The following is a 27,868-nucleotide window of genomic DNA, read 5'->3' as shown; positions in this document are numbered from 1 at the left end:
CCCTTACACAGCCTGGAGGTGTGTTTGGGGTCATTGTCCTGTTGAAAAATAAATGATGGTCCAACTAAACGCAAACTGGATGGAATAGCATGCCGCTGCAAGATGCTGTGGTAGCCATGCTGGTTCAGTATGCCTTCAATTTTGAATAAATCCCCAACAGTGTCACCAGCAAAGCACCCCCACACCATCACATCTCCTCCTCCATGCTTCAAGGAGCCAGATTAATGTTTTCAAATGCACACAGGCACAAAGACCTTAATTTTTGGAGACATGTCCTGTGGTCTGATGAAACTAAAATTTAACTTTTTGGGCATAATGACCATCATTACGTTTGGAGGAAAGAGGGAGAAGCTAGGAAGCCTAAAAACACCATCCCAACTGTGAAACACAGGGGTGGCAGCATCATGTTGTGGGGTTGGTTTGCTGCAGGAGGGACTGGTACACTTCACAAAATAGATGGCATCATGAGAAAAGAAAATTATGTGGCAATACTGAAGCAACATGTCAAGACATCAGCCAGGAAGTTAAGCTTGGGCAGAAATGGGTCTTCCAAATGACCTGAAGCATATTGCCAAAATAGTAACAAAGTGGCTTAAGGATAACAAAGTCAATGTTTTAGAGTGGCCATCACAAAGCCCTGATCTCAATCCTATTGAAAATTTATGGGCAAAGCAGAAAAGGCAGGTGCAAGCAAGGCGACCCACAAACCTGGATCAGTTACACCAGTTTTGTCAGGAGGAATGGGCCCAAATTCCGACCAACTATTGTGAGAAGCTTGTGAAAGGATATCCCAAATGTTTGACCCATGTCATTGAGTTTAAGGGCAATGGTACCAAATACTAATGAAATGTATGTAAACTTTTGACTTTGCAGTAAGTAATAAAAATGCCTTAAAACATTCTCTCTCTCTCATTATTCTGGAATTTGGCAAATATTAAAAATTATGGTAATCCTAATTGACTTAAAACGGGAAAGGTTTATTCTGATTTCATGTCGGATATTGAGGAAAAGCTTGCATATGTGTCTTTTTATATAGTGTATGTAAACTTCTGGTTTCAACTGTACATAGAGATCAAACATGGCTTGGTTTGCATCATCTATCGGCTGTTATTAAGTTGGAGGGGTTCTAGTGGCCCCATGGCAATGTGAGTGAATGCGTCATGTCTGTCCCTTTGTTACGATGCCGAAAATCTATATCCCATAAATATTGGATAGATACAAAACCCAATATTCATATCTGAATAATGGAGACACAACGTTTGGAACACTGTAAAAAAAATCCTATGAACCCAGGATGCTTCTACCTTGAAACAAAGGCAGCTTCTGCACATCTCCCCCCTGCATAAACAGATCTCAAAGCTTACTGTCTTTACCCCAGCAGATATCATGTTTTAATCACCTGTCCACGGCAGGAGGTCTCTGCTTCAAATGTTGTTTTAATTTGTTTTTGTAGCCATTCCCCAGATGTTCAATGTGAGGTCTACTTCAGGAGAAGTTTGAAGTGTCAGCTCTTTCTCACTTCTGGAGAGGTCTTATGGATTTTCATTTTCCTCTATGACACTGTACTTGAACTAGGAAACTGAGGATGCACAATGCTACTGTATACATCGTAATGAAATAGTAATATATATACGAAATAAATAAAAAAATTTGCACTGATACATAGCAAAACATGCATGTCATTCTTTAATATACTTATGGCATTCAGTTCATGAACCAGGAGGTACAGCCTGAGCAATGCTGTAGATCTCAACCAGTTAAGCTGATGATACGCTACACAATGAAATTCATAATTGTTTCCATAGACCATGAATGGAATATAAATTTGCTATGTTACATGGCAATACATGTTGCCCGTATTATTTACTTCTGGCATTATGTTCATGAATCAAACAGCTCAGGATGAACAATGCTATACATCTCCCCTAATGCAATATTAAAGAAAGAAAAGAAAGAAATAAAAAAGCATGTTTTATTCTGCTAGGCAGCCACTATTACATCCTGTGTCCAGTTCAACATGAAACATTTCGAGAGAGGTGCTCTTTAAAGAGTTGTGACTTGACCAAGGCCATTGTTAAATGGAACAAACTTTCTTTCTGACAATAGGAAAGCCACATAAGCAAGATATAATGACAGACAGACCTGATCTCTTCGTCATGCATTGTATGAAAGTATGGGGAATAGAGCAAAGATGACTAACACCTTTCAGATAAGGGGCAGCCTAACTGAGTTTAGCCGTGTCACATTACAAACCTTTCTAGCAGCTCTTCTTTAATAGCATGGTCACATCTGCTGTACTGTCCTGTCCGGAGATCAAAGTTCAAAAGTGTCAGTAATCACACTTATTTCTGTTGTTCTCACAGAAACTTGGCAACTTGTGTTACGATGCCGGGTGGTGGAACCACTGTGCCGTGGTACAAGAAGGGACCAGAGGGGTGTAACTAGGGACCTTACTCAGACCGACCTTGGCTATACGGCAGCTTAGTCGACTCCGTGGACCAAGGAGGGACTGGGAAGGTGGACCAAGTGCTACTCCGGGACCGACCGTGTGAGAGCAGGCAATTCCCATGGGACTGACAGCTAACGCTGACTGGCACAGGCAGATAGACGGGCGTGGTTGGTAGGCAGGCTCAGCTTGATAGACAGGCTGGCGGACACAGCTGATGGACAGGCAGGCGGGCACAGCTGATAGACAGGCTGGCAAGGCTAATAGACAGGCTGGTGGGCATGGCTGATATACAGGCGGGCGGGCACAGCTGGTACATGAGAGCTGACAAGCGTGTTAGAGCACTAACTTTCAACATTGCACAGGCACCTCCATCTTGAGGGTGGTGCCTTAAGTAGGAGATGTCCTCTGGCCATTGGCGGGAGACATCCTAGGACGGCGCGAGTGGCCCCTTTAAGAAACATGGAGCGCGCGCGACATAAGCACAGTGCCCAGAGATCTGCGCGCAGTGCGAGCACCCCAGGCAGGCCCGGCGTGGAGCGAGGCTGAGGGAGCGGCGCACCCAGGACCAGGGCCATGGCAGTAAGGGTATCGGCGTCTCTGCCGGGGGAGGGAGGCAGACGGCAGAGACACTGATGCTACAGTACCCCTCCCTTTGCGCCCTCTCTTCTTCAAGCCTGAAAGGAATTTCTCTAGGAGAAGAGGAGCGTGGATGTTCTCCCTGGGCTCCCACGACCTCTCCTCAGGATCAAACCCCTTCCAATCCACAAGAAAAAACCTTTTCCCTCTTACCCTCCTGGTAGCCAGAATGTTTTCTACCTCAAAAACATCCTCAGCGCAGAGTGGAGCTGGAGAGGTACCCGAATCATCAGAGAAAGGATTGAGGACGACAGGCTTGAGGAGAGACACATGAAAGGAATTGGGGATCCGTAACAACGCAGGGAGTTTAAGCTTGTACGCCAATGCATTAATTTGTCTCAAAATCTGAAAAGGGCCGATGTACCGCTGACCCAACTTGTATGAAGTCATTTTGAGACGAACATACTTGGATGATAACCAGACCTTGTCCCCTGGATGGAATACTGGCGGATACAGACGTCTCTTGTCTGCATGTTTCTTCATCCGCTCAGAGGACTGTAGCAATGAAGACTTCGTGTCCTCCCAGATCACAGAAAAATTTTTAACAAAAGACTCTGCGGCAGGATTGTCAACAGAAGTGGAAACAGGAAACGGAGATGCTGACCGTATACCACAAAAAACGGAGATTTGGCTGAGGATTCGCTCACATGATTATTGTAGGAAAATTCGGCCCAAGGCAGGAGTTCCACCCAGTTGCTATGGTGGGCGTTGACGAAGTGCCAGAAGAAGCTAGTGAGGATCTGATTGATCGCTCAACCTGGCCATTATACTGAGGATGATAAGCTAATGAGAAATCTAATGCAACATTCAGAAGCTTGCACGTGGCTCTCCAGAAGCGTGAAGTAAACTGGACCTTTCTATCCGAGACAATATGAAGAGGTAGGCCGTGGAGACGTAAGATGTGAAGAATGAACTCTTTAGCCAGCACTGGCGCAGAAGGTAGACCAGGCAGAGGAATGAAGTGAGACATTTTGGAGAAGCGGACAGCTATCATCCAAATGACAGCCGATATAGGAAGATCCGTGATTAAATCCATTGCAATAAGCTGCCACAGAGTGGAAGGCACAGGTAAAGGAAGTAGTCGACCAGTCAGAAGTTGCCTACAAGTCTTGTTTTGGGTACAGGAAGAGCAGGCAGAGACGAAATCCAGAACATCCTTGCGTAGGGTCGGCCACCAATAATTTCGGGAAATGAGCAGAACCATTTTCTTCTGTCCGGCATGGCCTGCCAGTTTAGACAAATAAGGACCCTCTTCCTATCCGAAAAAAACGCAAAAGTCTTACCAGAGGGAAGACGAGACCGATCAAATGGGGAAACCGTAATTATTCTGGAGGGCTCTATGATGTGTTGAGGCTCCTTCTCTTGATCAGTCGACAGAAATGATCTGGAGAGTGCATCCGCCTTGATATTTTTATCCGCCGGCCAGAAGTGGAGAGTGAAATTGAAGCGGGGAAAGAACAAAGACCATCTGGCCTTAACGAGGATTAAGTCGCTGAGCGGACTGCAAGTAGGCAAGATTCTTATGGTCCGTGTAGATGACCACCAGAAGCAAGGCCCCCTCTAGTAAGAATCGCCATTCCTCCAGCACCAGTTTGATGGCAAGCAGTTTCCGATCTCTAATGGAATAATTGCGCTCTGAGGGAGAGAAGAGCTTGGAAAAGAAACCACAGGTCACCATTCGCTCGGACGAGGATTTCTGGGTGAGGACTGCTCCGGCACCTGAGGAAGAAGCATCTACCTCCAGGAAGAACTGCTTGTTAAAGTCAGGACGATGCAGCACCGGAGTCCAGATAAGCAGTCCTGAAAAAATGGATATGGATGCAGGATATCGATACTGACAGAGTCAGAGATGGAGAGGAAGAATTCTTGCCCAGGACGACCTGTCCAAGCGATCCTAGGCTCTGGAGTTTCCAGGTCTCCCTGGACAGGAGCGAATTACATGCTCCGAACTGCCACAATAAAAGCATCTTCTCTCAGATCGCTGAGGACCTCCTGGTGAGTCTTGACCATCGTCACCTGGTCCACTTCCATAGATTCTGGGGTGGATGCCGAGGAAGAGGCTTGTTGTGAGACCGGATTTTGGAAGGTGGGTGCAAGGCATAAATGTCTTCTCTCACTAACCACCTCCTTAGAATGCTCCTGGAACCTGATGTCGATCTGCGTAGCCAAAGACACTAGGTCATCTAGAGAAGTGGGTATGTCACTACCACCCAACTTGTCTTTGATCCGCCCAGAAAGGCCCTCCCAAAAGGTAGCAACCAGAGCCTCATTATTCTAGGCGAGTTCAGATGAGAGGGTGCGGAGACATACAGCATACTTGGCCACTGTGAGTTTCCCTGGCGCAGACGGAGAAGAGCGGAGGCTGTTGAGGAAGTGCGACCGGGCTCATCGAAAACTCTCCAGAAGGCCTCAAGGTAGGACTGGAGATTAGACACCAGAGGGTTTCCCCTCTGCCATAGGGGATTGAGCCACGCCAACGCCTCTCCTGGATGAGACATGATGAGGGCCACTTTAGCCCAGTCTGAAGCAAACTGATGAGCCAGGAGCTCGAAGTGCAGCATGCACTGGTTTACGAAGCCCCGACATAGAGCGGTATCACCGCCAAAGCGTGGAGGAGCATATAGTCGGGGTCCCAAGCTGGGTGCAACATCGCCACTGGGTTGAGGGGCAGCCGGAGAGGGCAGACACAGCTGGGGTAGACAGCGCATCCAGGCGGGAGTTTACAGTCCGCAGAAAGGAGCCACCAGATTCCATGGCCTGTGCAAATTGTTGGTGGAACCACTGTGCTGTGGTACAAGGAGGGGCCAGAGGGGCGTAACTAGGGACCTTACTTGGACTGACCTTGGCTATACGGCGGCTTAGTCGACTCCATGGACCAAGGAGGGACTGGGAAGGTGGACCAGGTGCTACTCCGGGACCAACATCGTTTGAGAGCAGGCGACTCCCACGGGACTGACAGCTGATGCTGACTGGCACGGCAGATAGGCAGGTAGATGGGCATGGTTGGTAGGCAGGTAGGCAGGCTCAGCTTGATAGACAGGCTGGCGGACACAGCTGACGACAGGTTGGTGGGCACGGCTGATAGACAGACTGGATGGTACGGCTGATAGACAGGCTGGTACGGCTGATAGACAGGCTGTCGGGCACAGCTGGGACCTGAGGACTGACAAGCATGTTAGAACACTAACTTTCAACATTGCACAGGCACCTCAATCTTGGGGGAGGTGCCTTAAGTAGGAGATGTCCTCTGGCCAGTGCCCAGGGATATCTTAGGACGGCGCGCGCGGCCCCTATAACAATCATGGAGCACACGCTCCCTAAGCACAGTGCCTAGAGATCTGCGCACAGTGCGCGCACCCCGGGCAGGCGCGGCGTGGAGCAAGGCAAAGGCGCATCCAGGACCGTGGCTGCGGCGGTAAGGGGATCGGCGTCTCTGCCAGGGGAGGGAGGCAAATGGCAGAGATGCCAACGCTACAACTTGTACATAGTCTGCAGTGAGAGCAGAGCATGGTGTCATTACATCTCACACAAGAGTAGCCTGTTTTTAGCTATCGTGGACCATGTTTTTTTCACCTGTGCTTATGATTGGGCAATATCATACAGGGGGAAGGTCACGCCAAAGTGAAAACTCTCTGATAAAGCCTACTTGGATTTCATGGAAATTAACTCATTAGGTGCCAGATACTTTGATTGCTAATATCTCCGCAACAGAAAGGCAAAATTAAAAAGAACGAAAAAAAAACATTTTATTCTGCTCTGCAGCCATGGTCACAGCTTGTATTAATCACATCTTGCCACGTTTCTTGAAATAATTGTCAGAGAGTGTAATAAGCAAAATACTAATCTACTTGAGTTAACACAGCCTCTATATGTAAGTAGTGACTGCATGCTACAGGTGGATGTCAAGTACGTCATAACTTACAGTGTACCTAGAAGTGCTTCCATTAAAACTAGGAATTCTGTCCAGTACATCATGCCCATTTTAATAGAATTGTTACACTAGAGAACCCACATACAGTTGAAGTTTACATTGACTATATAAAAAGACACATATGCATGTTTTTCTCCATACCTGACATGATATCAGAATAAACCTTTCTTGTTTTAGGTCAATTAGGATTACCATAATTTTTAATATTTGCCAAATGCCAGAATAATTAGAGAAAGCGAATGTTTTAAGGCATTTTTATTACTTACTGCAAAGTCAAAAGTTTACATACATTTCATTAGTATTTGGTACCATTGCCCTTAAACTGAATGACTTGGGTCAAACGATTGGGATATCCTTCCACAAGCTTCTCACAATAGTTGGTCGGAATTTGGGCCCATTCCTCCTGACAAAACTGGTGTAACCGATCCAGGTTTGTTGGTCACCTTCATCGCACCTGCCTTTTCAGCTTTGCCCATAAATTTTCAATAGGATTAAGATCAGGGCTTTGTGATGGCCACTCCAAAACATTGACTTTGTTATCCTTAAGCCACTTTGCTACCATTTTGGCAATATGCTTCAGGTCATTATCCATTTAGAATATCCATTTCCACCCAAGCTTTAACTTCCTGGCTGATGTCTTGAGATGTTGCTTCAGTATTGCCACATAATCTTCTTTTCTCATGATGCCATCTACTTTGTGAAGTGCACCAGTCCCTCCTGCAGCAAAACAATCCCACAACATGATGCTGCCACCCCCCGTGTTTCACAGTTGGGATGGTGTTCTTAGGCTTCCAAGCTTCTCCCTCTTTCCTCCAATCGTAATGATTGTCATTATGCCCAAAAAGTTCAATTTTAGTTTTATCAGACCACAGGACATGTCTCCAAAAATGAAGGTCTCTGTGCCTGTGTGCATTTGCAAACATTAATCTGGCTTTTTTTATGTTTCTTTTGGAGTAATGGCTTCTTCCTGGCAGAGTGGCCTTTCAGTCAATGTTGATACAGTACTTGTTTCACTGTGATTATTGACACAATCTTACCAGCTTCCGCCATCATCTTCACAAGGTCTTTTGCTTTTGTCCTTGGGTTGATATGCACATGTTGGACCAAAGCACCTTCATCTCTGGGACACAGAACCTGTCTCCTTCCTGAGCGGTATGATGGCTGGACATTCCCATCTTGTTTGTACTTGCGTATAATTGGTTGTACAAATGAAGGAGGCACCTTCAGGTATCTTGAAATTGTACCCAAGGATGAGCCAGACCTGTGCAAGTCCACAATTCTCTTCCTGATATCTTGGCTGATTTCTGTAGACTTTCCCATGATGCTACACAAAGAAGAAGTGTGCATTAAATTATATATCCACAGGTGTGTTTCTAATTAACTAAGATGTTGCAAAAAAACAGAAGCTTCCAAACACATGACATCATCATATGGGCAGTCCAGAATTGTTTAAAAACATAGTAATCTTAGTGTATGTAAACTTTTGACTTTGCAGTAATAAAAATGCCTTAAAACATTCTCTCTCTCTCAATATTCTGGCATTTGGCAAATATTAAAAATTATGGTAATCCTAATTGACCTAAAACGAGAAAGGTTTATTCTGATTTCATGTCAGATATTGAGAAAAACATGCATATGTGTCTCTTTATATAGTGTATGTAAACTTCTGGTTTCAACTGTGTATATATATATATATATATATATATATATATATATATATATATATATACTGTATATACATATAATATTAAGATATAAACACTAGACTTTAACTCGGATTATAAATAAAGTATTATAAGTTGCATGAGCTACTCATATAATTGTCTGTGTTTGATTAGTCCGCAAATAGATGAATCCATTGATTCACCCAAATGTTTTTTTCTCTAGTGTATTTAACAACACAGAGCCTCACTGTGGTACATACGTTGGAATTACAAGGTCTTCAGTACAACCCTAGTTTACAAAATAGCTCCTCTTTGTACTACAAATCTATAACCACTACGTTACAGAGAATGGTAAGTCTATTACAGGTTAACACTCTTCTCTCAAGTGAAAAACTAAATAATGAAAGGTTCTAAAACTGTGAAAAACAATATCAGTACTAACAACATTTTTCTCCTTTCAAACTTATTTTGAAAAATTTCTACAGTTTTCGAGTGACAATCAGGACTGGCTCTGTACTAGTAAAAAATGTGCACGGCCCCATAGCATAACATTGGTCCAGGTGCATTCTGATGTTTTGTCGGATCGCACTCAGATCGAAAATATGGTTGTCTGCACGAACCCTAAGAGTAGTTTCACACACAGTGAGGCTGATTTACTAATGTCGTCTAACTTTCAGACAGTGCAAACTTAGACTTAACCAGACTAAGGGTATGTGCAGATGACATCTTTTTTAGGCAGATTACACTCTGAAAACCTCCTGAAAAGAGCGCTCAAAAGAATAAACAGAAGTAATATGTAAAAACTACTTGCTATTCTTATGTTCAGTCTTTTGAGCATCTTTAAACTGCTTGATGTTTCCAAAGAAGCTAAGCAGTTAAAAGAAGTAACCTGTCCAATCTTCAGGCGTTTTCTTCTCAGAGATGCTCTATATTTTATAAAAGAAGTCAATGTAAAGGCTCAAAAGGCATCCGCTAGATGCTCGGGCATCTTTTTAAATGTTTTGACAACTTTTTTGTTTCAAAAACTGCTAGTGTTTCTTTCATTATTGAACGGAGTTAAAAATAAAATGTCCAGAAGATGCCAGAGCAAAAGACACCCCAAAAATGCTGGAAAAATTGCTTACCTTCAAAAACTTTGAAAAAGCACTCAAGAAACTACATAAAAACGCTAAAAAAAAGCCCCTTCATGAAACAAAAACGTTGGCGTTTCCTGAAGGGTCTACCCCTTGAAAAACTCATCAGGTTCCCCCATCTGACAAATATGTTCAGTGAATATACCCTTAAAGGGATTGTCCTGTACTAGTCTATTGCTCATAAAAATGCTACAGTGCCCCAAATAAAGTAATAAAAACACATACTCGCCTTCCTTGCCAGTGCTGTGTCTCCAGGCAGCCTCATGACTTTACAGCCTTCACATTGCCGTCAAACAAAATTGTTAAGGCTGCAGCCAATGAGCGACCGCACTGGCATTGTTAAAATGGTGCCTGTCCGGAAGGTAAGTATGTGGGTTTTTTTTAATTTTATCTGAGAATCTGTGTTAAGAGTGGACAACTCCTGTAACATTTAAGTAGTGGGCAACCCCTTTAAAATATGCCATGATTATCAAAGTAGCTCATGATGTTTCATATATTTGGTGTATCTTTAGACTGTCTAGTATAAATTTACACCACTTATTATTTGGCGTACTTTAGTGGGTCCTTGGTGTCTTTCTAAATACGGTTTGATCTCTGTATGACATTTTTTATCTGTTTTCCACTAGGCTTCTTAGCAGGAATTTTAAAATCCAGGTAAAAAAAAAACTATGGGCCCAATTATTGTTCACGTCGGTCTTGATGAGGGGACCTGGTGGAGTCAGACACTGCTGAGTTATGAAGAGGTGCATGCCTTTTCATTAACTTGAAACGTCTGACAAGTGGCATGCGCCTCCGGGTGCTACACCAGAAATCTTACTCCAGTCAGGGACTGGAGTAAGATTACTGATGTAAGGAACATCACAGCTCATCATGAATTAGACGAGTTGTGGCGTCAAGTCCTCGCCATGCCCCTGTCCCATCCCAGTCGCACCCATTTTGGGAGAGCTGGGAGAAACTGGCGTGAAAATGAAAAAAGCCACAAAATTTTGTGCAACTCCGAGTTGGGCCTAAATTTTGCGACTTTTACGAGCTTTTATGCCAGAATTTTGGCGTGAAAGCTTTGATGAATTGGGCCCAATTGAATAAAAAAGCCAGCCACGAAATGCTTGTAAAAATGCATGAAATTGATGGTTTTTATGAGCCTATAGGACACTACAAAAACACGTTTGAGTATTCCATGTTGTATTAAGCATGGTATCATAGTTTTCCTTGGATGTAATGCTACAGTGGAGAATATCTCCTTGATACAGTATATGTTGGTGAATATTACAGTGTTTGTTGCACAGGTTCTTCCAGAGCAAAGAAACATGGGTAGCTTTACATAAAATCAGGTACAATATGGGCTCAGTAGATCCATACAACATAGATCTGCAATATTACCTTGTTCATAGGATCTGAGCTAAATATTGGTTTATGGTCAATTTCAGCTCGTTGTTTTTTTTTATGTAATTTATACAGTTTACTTATTTGCATCTTTCACTTAGTTGAAATCCAGTTTCAAAGATTCTGTTCTAGAAGATAGCTACACTGGATTAACAGTTTTACATTACAGGTAAGAAATATTTTCTAACTTGTGAAATGAACAGATATAGAGGAGGTTACTCCACTACTTTTCTATTAATGACCTGGCACCCCTACCGATCAGCTGTTCTCAGTGTCCTCGCAGGGGCTGGTTGTTAGCAGTTGCCTAGCTAAATAGGACAACTCCGTCAAGTACCATGTTTCCCCGAAAATAATACAGGTTCTTATATTATTATTTGTTCCAAAAGATAGGTTATAAATTATTTTCAGGGGATATTTTATTTTTTTCCATGAACAATGATACATATTTATTTTTTAACAAAAAAATCATCAACATTTATTCAAATATAATCATCTCATCACACACACTGCAAATACACATTTAAATACACACACACACTGCATATACACATGTATTGTGAGAAGGTCACTGGTAAAATACTGGAGGGGAGATATGTGTCACTCAGGATGTTAGCCTCAGTGATATGAACCTGGAAAAATGCTCCACGATACTAAGTGCTGAGAGGGATTAATCAACCATGTTAAGGGCTGGGTTTTTTGTGAACAGCTGAAGAGTGGGTAGGAAGCTGTTCACCATATCTCCACCCCAGGGTGTGGTCCAGAAGGTACAGTAAGTATGGAGCCTTTGGACTCATTCAGTGTTTGGTGTGTCTGGAGATGAGATCTCCAGAGCTGTGCTCATGTTAAAGAGAACTGAACCGTGTGGTTTTTTCCTGAGCGGGCAGATACCCACAGCCGGACAAACTGTGCTGTATGTTATTTTGCGCTTCTCGTTATGCCAGAAGGGCCGTGTTTATTTACTTAACTTTGCACTGGTTTATGCAGTACGTTTTTAATAAACCAGTTGAAAACTTAAATGGAAAGTGTTCCTTTGAATACCTCATGGAGCTGCTAAGTGAGAAGATCTACCATAGTACATACACACACACTGCCCATAACCATGTAAATACACACACACTGCACATAAACATGTTTAGAAATACATACATGTGTATATAAACACACTGCACATACTGTACATACCAGCCTAGTACCTCTAGATTCCTGCAGTTAAAGGACCTTTAGTAACATCATGGTTACATGACCGTCATGTCACCAAAGATCCTTAAGCAATCTTAACCTTGAAATTGAAACACTGGGGTTCCTAAGAGAGCGGGAGACATGAGAAATTGCCCAGTTTGCCTTCCCCTTCCCTCTAACGCCAAACCTGCATACCAGCCTGTCTCCTCTTCAGTTCTTCTAGACTCCCACGGTTAAAGGACCTTTGGTGACATCCCGGTCATATAACCATGATGTCATCAAAGGTCCTTAAGCAGTCTTAACCTAGGCCTAAAACGCTAGGGGCCCTTAAGAGAGTAGGGGACCTGGGCAATTGCCCAGTTTTCCACCCGTCCACACACAATACTGGCCCTGACTGTAACTATTTTTAGCTTATTTTTGGTGTAGGGCTTATATTTCAAGCATACTCTAAAAATCCTGTAAAATCATGCTAGGGCTTATTTTCAGAGTAGGTCTTATTTTCAGGGAAACAGGGTATGTAGTGGACACTGAACAGTTGATGGGGCAACTGTGTTATTCAGCTAGGCAACTGTTAACATCCGGCTGCTGCCAGCACTGAGAAAAACTGATCAGAGGGGGTGTCACATGTCGGACCCCACCAGTTTAATATTGCTGACCTATCTTAAGAATAGGTCATCAATATAAAAGTAGCGAAGCAACCCTTTAAGATTTGGATTTGCTACATACCATTTACAATTCTGATTATTGATACATATCACCTGCTTACACACTGCCATGGTTGTCATGTGTTTTTCTGAATTATCATATTTCTTTATGGAACATTCATGGAAGATGTATCAGGAAAGCACTAATGCAGTAACCCCCAGCCACCAATTGCTGCCGCAGCATAATCTAGGGGGTTAGATAGAGAGAGTCAATCGCAAATTTAACATGTAAATGATTAGATAAATTGTTGGCTTTTTTTCATCCCACACCATAATACTTAAAAATTGTGCCTTTGAAAAATGTAACAAATCCAGCCTTCATAGAGCTACAACGATGGAAAATGTTTAAGAGGGGGTTATCTGGGACTATTTTATTTTTTTCTCATGTGAATAAGGACTGACAAACAGGTCGTTGCTAACTACCTGCTTGTACTACCCGGCACTGGTCCAGAGCGATCACTAACCGCTCCTGTCAGCGATTCTACTGCTTCACATAAACATAGCAGCTCTTTCTCTTATGGACTGCTTTGTCAAAGGGGCATGACTGCTGATTGACAGCCAGCTCCCAGCAGTTATACAGCAAGGAACCAGCTGTCAATCAGCGTGACATCGGCAGTCACGCCCTATCAACAGAGCAGAGAGGAAGAGAAGCAGCTGCTCTGTCGCTGTGATGTCACCGGTGGCCATACAATCACCGCAGGAGCGGTCTGTGATAGCTCTGAGCCGGCAGAGATAGGTGCTGGGCACAACAGGCCAGTAAATAGCAACTACCTGCCATTAAGTAGTTAGGACCATAAGAAAAAAAAATAGTCCTGTATAATTCCTTTAAATGCGTTTTAAATTAGAGTGTTGCAAATGAAGAATAAACATGATTGGCTGCTGGACATTTAAAGAACACTTTTTATTTGGTAATCGGATATTATAGGTGTCTACATTACACAAGCAGGATACATTGAATCCAATTATTTAAGTTTCTTATCCTTCAGAGTTTTAAATGTCATACAGCAAATACAAAAGGTCCATCAGCAGACTACAGTCTACTTTTTACATGTTCAGTAATTTTTTTAATTGTAGTTTCTTTTGTTCATTTAGATAGCCAAATTATTTTATCTAAATAATAATGGAGATATTACACACATGCGTGCACACTGGATATTGAAATTGCTATTTTAAAATAGAATAAACTGTTCCTATTTTGTGCTGAATGTGCTCACAGCAGAGGGAATGCAAGCATCATTGCCCATCTCAAGATGCAGTTTATGTCATCAGTCTACACAGACGATCGGGAGCAGATTGAAGACATTCTCAGACAAGGTTTGGCATCCTCGCTCAGTGATCAGCCCATTCCAGTATACACATATGGGAATATCTCTTCTGCAGTACTTGCTGGTAAGTCTCTTACCGTTCCCTTACATCCTACCAGCAGTAAAATAATAGGATAATACCACTTCTATGAACTGGTAGGACATATGAAATTTTTAATAATTATATTAATTAAACTAATTAAGAAACCTCCCCCTAGTATATAAATACTGATCTAGCCCCAATTACTATGTTTTTTCTGTTCTTGGACAGTTTAGGACAAATATTGATTCCCTGCTGATAGATTGTTTTCTTTTTTTTACTTTTTGATGGTTTCCCTCCCCAGCTTTCACCTATAGCTCATTCTCATTGTTCCATCTTGGGCTCATGCGTACTGTCAGCAAGCAGCTAAGTGTCCTCCTGACTTCTCGGCACTTGTGCTGCGTTGCCTTGTGTGCCTTTTTAGCTGGTCTGATGCTTAGTGTGTCCATGTGTGCTATGAGTGTCCAACCTTGGTGCATTCCTGCAAATTGCCTAACTCCAAAGTGGCTCAGATTAAAGGGGCATTCAGACACTTCCAGATACACACCTACCCTTTTGGAATCATCTCAGCTCCTCACATGGTTGCCATAGTTCTAGCAGCTGGTCTCAGAACCAAAGGCCTTTATTCCAGAAATATTCCATTTCTAGGCTTCATCATAGACTTCTAAACTATGTTTCTGAAGTGAGTATTAGGTATACTGACAACTGACACAAAAACAGTTTCTTGACCCTATTTTCATCTTATATAGGAAGAGGTCCTTGCTTTGTGGCACCCCAATTTCACACAGCGATTGCACAGATAGAGCAGGTGCCGAGCAAGACAAGCGACATCCATTAGACCAGACCTCACCGTATGGGGGGGTTTATAAAAGGTATTTTTGGGATATGCTGAGGGCAGGGCCGGCTCCAGGTTTTTGTGGGCCCTGGGCGAAAGAGTCTCAGTGGGCCCCTTTAACACATACCACAATTCATGATGCACAGATACCGCAAAGAAATATATATATATAGTACAATGCAAAGATTTCACTTACTACATTACATGAGCGATATCTATTGTAAATTCTACAATAGCTCAGAAACCAGCGAATCCTCACAGCGCACAGTGCAGACCGGACAGTATAGTCCTCCATACAGTATAATGGACCCCATATAATGCTCCATACAGGATACTGACCCCCATAAAATGCTTCATACAGGATACTGGTCCCCATATAATGCTCCATACAGGATACTAGCCCCCATATAATGCCCCATACAGGATACTGACCCCCATATAACGCTCCATACAGGATACAGGTCCCCATATAACGCTCCATACAGAATACTGGCCCCCGTAAAATGTTCCATACAGGATACTAGTCCCCATATAAAGCTCCATACAGGATACTGGTCTCCATATAACGCTCCATACAGGATACTGGTCCCCATATAACGCTCCATACAGGATACTGGTCCCCATATAACGCTCCATACAGAACACTGGCCCCCATATAACGCTCCATACAGAATACTGGCCCCCATATAACGCTCCATGCAGGCTGTTCCGCCCTTATAATGCCCCATGCAGGATGTCACCCCCCTTATAATGCCCCATGCAGGATGTCACCCCCCCTTTTAATGCCCTATGCAGTATGTCACATACCCACCCACCTTATAATGCCCCTTGCAGGATGTCAGACCACCCCCTCCCTTATAATGCCCCATGCAGTATGTCACACACTCACCCTCCTTATAATGCCCTATGCAGTATGTCACATACCCAGCCTCCATATAATGTCCCATGCAGGATGTCACCTCCCCCCCCCCATATAATGCCCCTTGCAGGATGTCAGACCACCCCCTCCCTTAATGCCCCATGCAGTATGTCACACACCCACCCTCCTTATAATGCCCCATGCAGGATGTCACCCCCCTTATAATGCCCCATGCAGGATGTCACCCCCCCTTATAATGCCCCAGGCAGGATGTCACCCCCCTTATAATGCCCCATGCAGAATGTCACCCCCCCTTATAATGCCCCATGCAGGATGTCACCCCCCCTTATAATGCCCCATGCAGGATGTCACTTCCCCCCTCCCCCTCTTATAATGCCCCACGCAGGATGTCACCCCCCCCTCACCTTATAATTAATGCACCATGCAAGATGTCACACACACCCCCACCATATAATGCCCCATGCCCCCATGCATGAAAAAAATAAAAAAATCCAATACTCACCTCACTTCTTACCTGCTGCTGGCGCTGCTCCGGACTCCAGCGTCGTCCGCGTCTTCCCGCTCTGCACTGTGACAGGTCAGGAGAGAGCGCGTGCAGTGTAAAGACATCACCGTGCCCTCTGACCTGAGACGTCACAGTCAGAGGACGCGGAAGACGCTGCGGAGGCACGGGGAGGGGTAAGCATTGTGTCGGCTGCCGGGGCCCTGAGCAAGCGGGTGTGGCGGGCGCTGACACCGGCACCGCACCGCTCACGGGTCCCATAGCGCGGCGGGTGCCCAATGGCAGTGGGCCCCTCCGCCTGCTCAGGGCCCCGGCACTTGCCCGGGTGCGCCGGGTGCTGACGCCGGCCCTGGCTGAGGGGTTGAGTGTTGAGTCTTTATATGCAGGTTTCTGGAAAGCGGTAAAAAGGCGTTTAAGGTGATGGCTTTTGTTTATTTTGGGAAAACATAGTGACAGGTACTCTTTAAGATTTCTTATCAAAATCATATCAAAATCTTTCTCATTTTGATTTTGTGAAGACTGATTCTGTGGCACCCCTGCGGGTTCAGTCGCCACAGAGGTGTGGTATCTCACTCTCAGGTAAGGAAGGAGTACTGCCCGGGACCCTAACATCTGCATCCAGCACTACACTACTCCAGACCGGCAGGAGGGGCAAGATGCGCTGCTCCTCTGCTGAGCCCTGTCCCTGGCTGGAGTGGGGGGAACCAAAGTAGGGGGAACCATGTAGTGGTGAGGGTTGGCTGAGCCCCTGCCCGGTGAGCACAGCACGACGTGGGAAGTTATGATCTGCAGTTGTAACCAGGAGCAAAAGGAGAACTGTGAGTAAATCTGGAAGACTGCACCCCACTGTCTCTGTGAATTATTACTGCTGCGCCATCATCCCCTGCATTACACTGCATCACAAGCACTACCTCAATATCTACATCTACACTGCCCTGGAGCTAAGCTCTACCTGTGGAGATCTAAACCAACTCTGCTGCATTAACAACAGCTCCAGAGGACCTGCTCCGCAGCGGTGGCTCCCTTTAGCTGCATACCACAGGTGGCGTCATGAACATTAAAAGAACTTTAAATCCCCTGTAAATAACCCCTTTTATTGACCGCCCTGGGTCATGGACCGGGTCACCGCCACTGTGACATCCCCAGCACCGACTGGCCCGGCTACCAAGTACCCCATGGCCCAGGGGGTGCGTCATAATTCCATTAGAGCAGTTTGTACTTTCTGGTCTGTGATAAGTTTGATCCCATTGGATCAAATTTGCAATACAGCTTCCTGGAGCTCACACAATGGTTTCATAAGTCACTCTGGACTGGACTCTTGGTTTTCAGAAGATATGTCCCTGAGGCATTTGCCAAAATGACTTTCCCTATGTGGTTTATTCTTGCTATTTTCCCATTATTGTGCGGCAGTAAGGATGTAAAAGGTGGTCAATGCTAATATCAGCACAAGATTCCTGCCCTAGTCTCTTTTTTAGGCTAGGTGAAGATGACCGTATGTTTTCTCATCCAAGAAAATTGGGCCGATTATGCAAATGACATTCTGATCACACTCTGATCGGTGTGTCAGCATAGTGTGATCTGATTATCTCAGAAGAGAAGATTGAGAAAAAAAATTGCTCCTGTCACGGTTTCATAACTGACTCTGACCTAGGAATGCTGTGAGTAACAGCCCTATGGAATCTGGAAGGTCCTGGGCTGCCCCCATTTTCATTGACAGCTCTACTGTCCTATCTGGTTTAGTCTGTGAGCATTTCCCCCAGGTGTTTCCCATCCTTAATCATTTGGAAGGTATTTAGCTTGCTAGCTGCTAGTAGTCTGTGTCATTGGTAACTCTGCTTTGCTGGATGTGGTTGATTAGCTCTGTGTTTCTTTCCTCTGACCCTGTTGCTGAACCTAGGATTTGTCGTGACTATTCTTGTGGATTCTACCTTCTGGTTTTGACATACCCTCCTGGCATCTGACCCCGGCTTTGACCTCTGACTATCCATTTGTTGTATTCTCTGGATATGACGTACCCTCCTGGCATTTGACCCTGGACTGTTTCCTGACCATGCCTTTGACTTACACCTCTGTACTACGAGCCCTCTGGGTATCTCACCTTGGACCTCCTGACTACCCTGTCTCATGGCTTGTCCGTGAGTAGTGACTCAGCGTCACATCTCCATCTTCTCCATTCTGTGAGCCTGTGGAAATCAGACTGCACTCAGATGTTATCTGAATGTAGTCTGATGGTTTCCATGGACTCATTGACTCGGATGGCCAAGTGTGATCTGAATATCAGATTAAACTTGAACATGCAGCGATTTTTTTCTCGGACTGTCTCAGTCCAAGGAAAAAAAATCTGACATGTGCACAGCCCCATAGCCCCGATGTTTTGTCGGATCACACTCGGACCAATAATACGACCGAACACACAAACCCATATAGTAAAACATAGTGGGTGGGGTTAGATCAGTTTTAGTGATGATCGAGCATGCTCATTACTCGAGATTTATGAGCATGCTCAGGCGAGTACCAATTATCTTCAGTGTGCTCGGGGGTTAAGTTTTTGTCGCTCTGTGAACATGATTTGCGACTGGTTGACAACTTTAATACATGTGAGGAATGCTGGAAAAACAGGCATTCCTCACATGTATTAAAGCTGTCAAACAGTCGCAAATCATGTTCACGGAGCAATGAAAACTTAACCCCCGATCACGCTGAAGATAATAGGTACTCGCCTGAGCATGCTCTTAAATCTCGAGCAACGAGCATGCTCGATAATCACTACTCAGTATCTATAGGTAGCGGGAGGTTTCTTAATTTAATATTCCATCTGTCATACCAGCCTACAGGGGAAGAATTACCCATTATTGTGTGACGCCTCTACTCAGAAAGCCCGTGTTTTACCCTGGGTGTTGGGGGACTCGGTGTCGGGTCCTGTGTTGAAGAGATGGGGTGCAGCCGTGGCCCGGGCCCGACACGTGCTCAGGGCCGTCACATTAGAAAGAGATGGTGTGGGCTTGTCCGAGTTGAGTGGCTGATTAACGACTATGCCACCTGTGGTGTCTGGTGAAGGGTCACCAGCGCCGCTAGCAGTCCGCTGAGGCCCGGTGTCGTGGCGGCTAAAGTTATTACTGCTCCCCACAGGCGGAGCAAGGCCTCAGGGCAGGCAAACAGGATGAAGGGGGGTAGCAGTAGCGTGGGGAGTACGGGCACCGCGTCGCGTAGTATGGCGCGTAATGAACAGTCCGGAGGCCATAGGGGTGAACTTCCAAGGCTTTACTCACTCAGAGATATTAGCGGGAAGGCGACTCCCTGCTCCTCGCGGAGTCCTGTGGCCACCAGGGACGGGGGTCCGACTACCTCCGAGGAAGTCCAGTGTTCGGTAGCGACCCTACACCAGAGTGTTCCTGCACTACAGACTTCACCCTTTCCCGTCTGTGTGTGTGTGGATAGGCCGGGTCTCCCCCTGAGCTCCTCTCAGGTGTAGGGGTCGGGTGGCAATTCATCTCCATCCGACGCCCGGCGGGATCCTCAGGGCCTAACCGGGCTTTCCCGTCCTGGACGTAGAGTACGAGGTCGGGAGTCGGGGGCCGGTACCCCTCTTGCAGCCGGAATCCCTCTGAATAGATCAGGTAGGTGAGGACAGGAGGCGAGCTCCGCTCCGTCTGCATCCTCCCCGGGACCCATTTGCTAGGGAGCCACACTCTAAAGCTCCCGGGCCTTCTTGATCCTGGTCCTCGGCCGGGTTGAGACATTCCTTGTCTGCAACCTACCTCTCGTCCCAAGATCAGGGTACGAGGGCAGTGTCCCTTGCCGGTGCAGGCCCACACAGGATCTGCGCTCCCGGAGGGAAGTCACATTACACACAGTAGTTTGACAGCACAGTGACAGCCGACAGACTAGCAAAGGCTAGACTGATGAATTAGAGAAGACAGGACAGAAGGACCAAGATCAAAGATGGCATTCTATTAAGTACTAGATTTGAAGTGTCACCCACTAGTTGTTCCTCCACCCACACCCACTAACTGGTTCCTACCACTTTGTGTTCCCCAGTCTCCCTGTAACCAGGGGAGCAGCACCTAGTGCATACTAGCTCCCTCTGGTGGAATGTGGTGTTGGATGCAAAAGGCTAGGTCACAACCATCACACTGGCCTTACCTCAGTCAGAGGAGGAACACCACACTCCATTGAGAAGTGCAGCATTCCTGTGGCGGTCGAACCCTCAGGGACGCCACAATTGTACTGTTGATAGGACCAAGGGAAAATAAATTAGTGTTAGAAATCATAATTTGGGCTTTGGCTACCAAAATTGGAAACCTGGTCTTGTTCATCACAAGCAATCAGAGCCCAGCTTTAATTTCTTTGCTCTGGAACAATAAAAACTGTGCTGAGATCTACAGTGCAGACTGGGTCTTTCTGCCCTGGTTATGTGATGAACACACAAGTGCTCAACTCATTACCGTTATCAGAGATGTGTCTTCTAACGAGCCATCATCCCGTGTGTCCCTCTTGTGACCAGAATACATATTTAGACTGGGTTCACGTGTTCCAGCACACATCCATGTATCACACACACAGACCATGATTTACAGAGCGTCCGCGGGTCTCATATATGTATATGAGGATGTCAAGGGATGGGAGAATGCCACCATGTGTGTCCGAGAACAGTAACCACATAAGGTTTACTGTTAATTGCCATGGTTTTGTGAAATATACAGATGGAGCACATAGAAACAATTAAAGTTCCTATTGAATGAGAAGAAGCCCAAATCTTGAAAGAGATCATTTATATAATAAGTATATTGGAAAATCGTATAACCTATTATTACACAGTGAATAACCTGTATTTTCTGAAACTACTCACTTTCTGTTGAAATGATCAAAGTTTCTTTTTCCAAATGCCATGCCTTTGTGTCAGTATTATTATTGATATCATTTATATTATTATATATGTTATATATCTATTATTATATATGATGATAGTGGATAATTCAGTAGCTTCCCACAAATGACCTTTCAATAGCATTAAAAATAAATGGCTTCATCCATCTAACAATTTGCTGTAATAAGCTAAAAATGTCCAAAAGCTCAAATGGAAGGAGCAGCAATAGAAAAGGTGTTGAATGTCTGCCAACTTTGGACTGTAATCTGAGCAATGGCAGAGGAGAGCATGTGCTTTTTACAGATGCCAAGAACGATTGAAGTAAATGAAAAAATATTAAAAAAAAAGCTAAAAAAAATTACAGCAAGATGATTACAGAGCTGCACACGTGCAACTTTAAAGGGGGAGCAATAACTTTTTCTAGGAACAGAAAGCTATGTACATGATACCTCAAGTCCTGAATATAAACTTGAGTATAGTTCATTTTTTGGATATATTGTCACTAGTGCTCTTAAAAAGCTATTTCTTCTAACATGTGACCCTGAAGTCAGATAGCATTGTGTGATTTTGTAGCTCACTGTATGGGAAGAAATATACTGATTACAGACTCCCAAAAAAATAACTTAAAGGGGCTTTCTGCTTTCAGCAAAGTAGACCCCAAACTCTTTGATGCTCCGGTTTCTGTGTTTTATCTGCTGCGGAGATGTCTTGTCGACACTGTGCATCACCGCTGCAGCCAGTCTCTGAGCTCAGTGGATCTATTGGTGTAGATAGCAAGAGGCACTGAGCTCAGTCATTGGCTGCAGCGGTGATACGCACTGTCGACATGACATCACCGTTGCAGCCAAAACAAAGAGACCGGAGCATCAGCACAGGGCCAGCCATGGAGCAGGGAGAGAGAGTACCATCTGACTTATTTTATGCCCCTGCAGACATATATATAAATAGCCAGCAGTGATGTGTCATACCAGCACATAAATGTTGCAGCCAATCAGTGGCCTTGCTGGTCTCAAGCTGTATGGTACTTACTGGTATCACAAAGTAATGATGCCAGTAGTATGACACATGACTGCTGAGGCCAGTGACTGCCTGCAGTGGTCACTTGCAGTCATGGTACGTAATCACTTGTAGCTTGTATTCAAAGACTGTCAAAGTACAATGGACACTGGAGAACCTGTGTTGGATCAGTGGATGAATGAAGAGGTAAGTATGTTCTATGTAAGTGGTCTTTTGCTATTTTATAACATTTGTGGCTTTTTTTTTAATTGATAACCCCTTTAAGGATGCATGCAAATTTTTAGTTTTTGAATTTTCAGCATTCAAGTGGTCATAACTTTTTTTATTTTTACATCTACAATATGAATATAAAGCCAGAGATAAAAAGGAATTTTATGGTATAAATATCATCAAAGATCTTTATTGAGTAGAATCAGCATCAAACATACAAAAATAGAAAGTACATGTAACAGACACTTAAAACATGTGTTAAGGATCAACAAGATGCCTAACCAGCCAATAACATCATCTTAGGTAAAAGTTTAATTGTAGATAGAGTCTATAATAAGGGTAAATCACGTTGAGAGAGTAGAACAGATGACTGTGTATAGCTAACCAAATGGTAAGTCAGGCTAAAGTGAATATACGCTATATACCACAGTCATGTGCCAAACTCTCATCTGTCAACAGTACATAAATCACCACGTTATATTAGTAGGTCTGGTTAACTTCTTATCTCAGTAAACTTGACAAGCTGTTAGGTAAAAAGGCTATGGGCATTCCCCAACGCGCGTTTCACATGGAAAATTCCTTGCTTTTTCATACCTTTTATAAGAATTTATAAAAAAAAAGTTTAAATCCATAACAGTGAAAGAACTGCACAATGATAGTCCAAAATAAAGCTTCCTGACGTCCCTGATGGATAACCAGAAAGATGACACTAAGAAAATGGGTATAGCAATGACAAATTATGATATAAACACAGTAAGAGACTATCAATACAAAGCATATCAAGAACAGCAAACCATTAAAGGGGTTATCTGGTCAAAACCGTTAAGACTCTGTGTGACTGCAGACTTATGAAAATCCCCAGTGCACGCACTTTGCACTGTGGGGATTCAGTCCTGGTAACGGAGGGTATGTATGAGCGGCGTCGCTCTCCATACATTTGTATGGAGCGAGGCCATACCCTCTAGTCAGACATGCCCACTGGCCGGCCCCGTCACTAGACGGGGTGCAGCCTCAGCTCTATACAAAGTGTATGGAGCGAGGCCACGCCCACTGGCCGGGAGTATGCATAACTCATACATATCCTCCATTACCGGTAGTGTTGAGCGATGTTATCTGCGTGACGGTGTGGCAAATCAGGGATGTTCCTGGGCGGGGCCAATTTTTTTTGCGCGAACAAGCCGGAACCCCGAACACGAACACAAATTTGAAATGCCGAACAAATTCGCTCAACACTAGTTACCGATTCTGACACTGCCGAATTCCCGCCGTCAAAGAGTGACTGCAGACTTATTGGTTTTGACCAGACAACCACTTTAATAAAATCAAAATTGAGTAAGAACAATTCCCAAAATAGACAAGGGTATAACTGCAAAAACACAAATCATCTTTCAAAATATCAATGAAAAATGCAACAGTTTGATGAAAATCAAAAATACATTAGATACCCATGTAATTTAATGTAGAAATATCTGGGGTATTTAATGTGCTTCAGTTTTGCCTATATGTTATTCCCTGAGGAAAGCGGTGTACTCACCTACTGTAAATCACATGGTAGTGGCTTATCTATCCTTCTATCAAAAAGACCAAGCGATTATAATCCAGCCACCAATTCCTTGTATCTCCACACTGCTGAGGGACAGTTGGGAGGATTCCATTTGCTTTAGATGATTAGACAATCCGATGACTTTTACCAAATGTGTTGTGGGGGCCTTTAGGGCAGGCAGTGTGCCTATATCCCTTACATGTCTCAAATTATGGTCCCCAATATAAGCATTTATTTGTTTCAAAATATCTGTGCTTAAAACAGATTAATATCACATAAATTTATATAATTTACTACTAATTATTATTAACTATAATTATCTTTTGTTTTTTCCTTTTTCTAACTTGACGGGATTCTAAAAGCAGACAATAAAGGGCTGTCCTTCTACTCTATAGGTCTGAAGTCAGGTAAGACAAAATATTTCTCTGCATTATTAGTGAGTAGTTTTTTTGTGATTTCTTTGTGTCCATCACGTCACTGGAGGATCCTCACAGTGTACAGTGTGCGCAATGTGAGGATTAACAAGTCTGCAGTCACATAGAGTGACTGCAGACTTGTTGTTTAAGACCGGACAACCCCTTTAAACTATTGGAATTGTGAGTGCTTGATAATGTATCTCTTTTATCACACCAATTTAGAGTTGGAAAACATATTATTAACCCTTATTGTCATCAGGCCAAAAACTACAATAGTAATGGTTAAAAATATGTGTTAAAACAACAAAGTTTGGCCTGTAACAGCCTTCCAATTTCTAGTAAGGGTAAGTTCACAAAGAGTTTTGCATGGATTTTTCTAGCAGAAAAATCCATGCCTAAAAACGCTTCTAAAAGAAATGTGGTTTTATAAGAACATGTCTTTTTAGTGTTTTGATGTGGATTTTAGCGTTGTTTCTGATGCATCTGACGCGCCCAGGGGGATACGGGGGTTACTCTTTACCCGGGCCTTGACCTTCTGTGGGATGTCACGGCAGTCGGCTCGCGGGCCCGTACCCTGGGGTCACTCTTTAAAAGAGGTTTGTTACTTGAAGGGATGAATAACAGTTTTGTCTCGTGACGCCACCTTTGGTTCCTCGTAATGGGTACCAGCGCTGCTGCAGACCTCCGGGGGTGATGGGATGGCAGCTGAGATGTTTCTGCTCCCCACAGGTGGAGCGGACCCCCCCGGGGCAGGGTTGATGGAGGGGATGCAGGTGAGAGGTGGCCTGGTCGGGTCAGGGGAGAATAACAGACACACACACAGGGGGTTCGCTTCAGTACCTTTACTGGTGTAGACGGCAGGTACGGTCCAGGGTACTTGATAGGAAGGGTGCACTTCTGGACTCTCCCCAGTGAGCGGGTATAAGGCCTCCTGATCCGTTTCTTCCTCTCACTCTGAAGCTTCTGACCAGCCTGAAACTAGGCCTAGCTTCTGTATTCTTTCATTCTCCTAACCTGTATGCTTGGTGGTAAGAACCTTCTTCTGGATACCACTATCTCTGGACGCTGGGGCCTTCGTGGCTCCTAGTTCTTTAGATAATTGTAGCTTCAGGTTGACCAGGGGTTTAGAATCCTCCTGGTACACCGGTTATTCCTACTGGGTGTAGAGGACCCTGTAGGCGCGGACCCGGTGTCCGGCTTGTTTTCTGGGGTGAGCCTAAGATGCTCCTCTGCCCCCATAACTCCTCTCACTCTTCTTGCCTCCGGCTACGCTCTAGGCCCTGAGGCTTCAGCACGTGCTTTAGGCCCTGGCTGACCCTCAGCACAGCAACTCACATGCTGCTTCTTCACTGATCTCCAGTGCCAGCACACTCCCTGCTTAACTCCACCCTCCAGTACATATATCCCTAACAGGGCTCCCTCTGGTGGTATGAGGTGGAAGGGTGGAGGTGTCTGCGTGTAATGAGGGCTTCTTGTGGAGAAGTCTGTCCATGCTCCCTTTTGGGTCCTGTGGTACCTGTGGTAGCAGGGTGCCACACATCATTAAATCTAAAATAGGAAATATCAATGTGGTTTGATTTTTGGAGTATTTTTCTGCAAAATCTTTTCTAAAAACTGCATAAAAAAGTGTGTTTTGTCTCGATTTACATATGGAAAGTGTGACGAAGAATTGACATGATGGTGTTTTTTAAGGGCTCTTTCACACGTCTGTGTTTCCAGTATGTGTGGTGACAGTTTCCACACTTACTGAAGACACTGGCACATGCAGACTCATTCAAATCTATGGGTCTGTACACATGTCAGTGTGTTTCCACCGACCTTGTGTTCGTGTGCTCCTCACGCTGACATGCACAGTCCACAAAAGTGTCTCACGCTGAACACACTCATCAATGTGACACGTAGCGGTGCTTGGGAATCAGTGCAACAGTTCACGCTGTTCCCAAGTGCCAGGTGCTGAACAATTCCCTCATCATGATTCCCTGTCCGGATCTGTGATCAGCACCAGCAGGGACAATGATGAGGGTATTAGTGTCTGCTCCCTCAGTGTCCACCTGTAAAAATAAGATTAAAATAATAAAATCCTTACTCTCACCTGTCCTAAGTGCCCCCCACTGTAATCCTCTGACTGCTGATGCTGACGAGCCGGGAAGAATGAGCCGCTCCAGCGAGTGGGTCCCGGACCTCCGTTGCGCTCAGCGAGCGGGGTCCTGTCACTCACTGAGCGTAGCTCCAGAGCCGCTATTTTTACAGGTGGACACTGCGGGAGCAGACACTACTACCCTCATTATTGTCCCAGCTGGTGCTGATCGCAGCGCCGGCAGGAACCATGATAAGGGCAGTGCTCAGCACCTGGAGGTTGGGAACAGCACTAACTGTAGCACTGATTCCCAGGCGCCGGTCCATGTGATCCTGATGTGCCACACGGTTGACACACGTGTGACACACACGGACACACGTGACACAGATATCTCCGGTACTGGAAATATACAGACGTGTGAAACCGGCCTTACATGCATTAAAAAATGCATGGTAAAAAAAATTGTGGTATGTGCACTTCAGGCACTTTTTTAATTAAACTAAATGGGAAGCTTGTTTCAAGCAGATTTGAAGCATGTCAAAAACCTCAGTGTGAACATATCTTTAGGGTATGTTTTCATGGAGTGTTTTTTTGTGGATTTTGGAAAAGATTCTGCTGCAAAGTCCACATCAAAAACACTTCAAATACTGCTTAAATAAGCTTCCAAATGGGTTTATTAGTAAAATATGGTAACAATGCACATGGTGCTATATTTTCCATGTGTAAGCAGAAGTAACATGTCAATTCTTGAAGCATTTCTGCTTGAAAAAACACTCCAAATTTGACCACCAAATGAATAGAAGCAGAGAAAAAGGCCCTGCACACAAAAAAATGAAAAACCACACCTAAAATGCTCAAAAAACTTTTGTTTTGTATGTGTTTTTAGACAAAGATTATTCAACCAGAAAAATCCATGCCAAAAATCTCTCCCAGTTAAAGTATGATTCCATGTACCAGTTGCTACATGCTACATAGCGGACATAGGGTTTTTATACAACCGTGCAGTAAGTAATAATGATGTCATCAGAGTGCAACCCGATGTTTTCTACGCACCCATAACTTAGAATGGCCGAGTCTCATGCTGCGATTTCTTTTCTC

At 44.4% G+C, this 27,868-nt stretch overlaps 1 protein-coding gene across 1 annotated transcript in view; it reads left to right on the top strand.

Moving 5' to 3' along the window:
- The window catches only part of TMPRSS9 (transmembrane serine protease 9), a 134,868-nt gene that overhangs the window by 26,822 nt on the left and 80,178 nt on the right, over positions 1–27,868 (top strand). Inside the window, exons 2-5 of the mRNA XM_073636898.1 lie at positions 8,904–9,031; positions 11,298–11,365; positions 14,296–14,468; positions 24,643–24,684. Coding sequence (XP_073492999.1) covers positions 8,904–9,031; positions 11,298–11,365; positions 14,296–14,468; positions 24,643–24,684 — 411 coding nt within the window. The remainder of the gene's footprint in view (positions 1–8,903; positions 9,032–11,297; positions 11,366–14,295; positions 14,469–24,642; positions 24,685–27,868) is intronic.

The sequence above is a fragment of the Phyllobates terribilis genome, unplaced genomic scaffold (assembly GCF_046119375.1).
Source record: "Phyllobates terribilis strain yellow unplaced genomic scaffold, ASM4611937v1 Scaffold_1__5_contigs__length_1240528914, whole genome shotgun sequence".
NCBI classification, from domain to species: Eukaryota; Metazoa; Chordata; class Amphibia; order Anura; family Dendrobatidae; genus Phyllobates; species Phyllobates terribilis.
The sequence above is the reverse complement of the archived record's forward strand: the minus strand, read 5'-3'. Positions and strand labels throughout refer to the sequence as shown.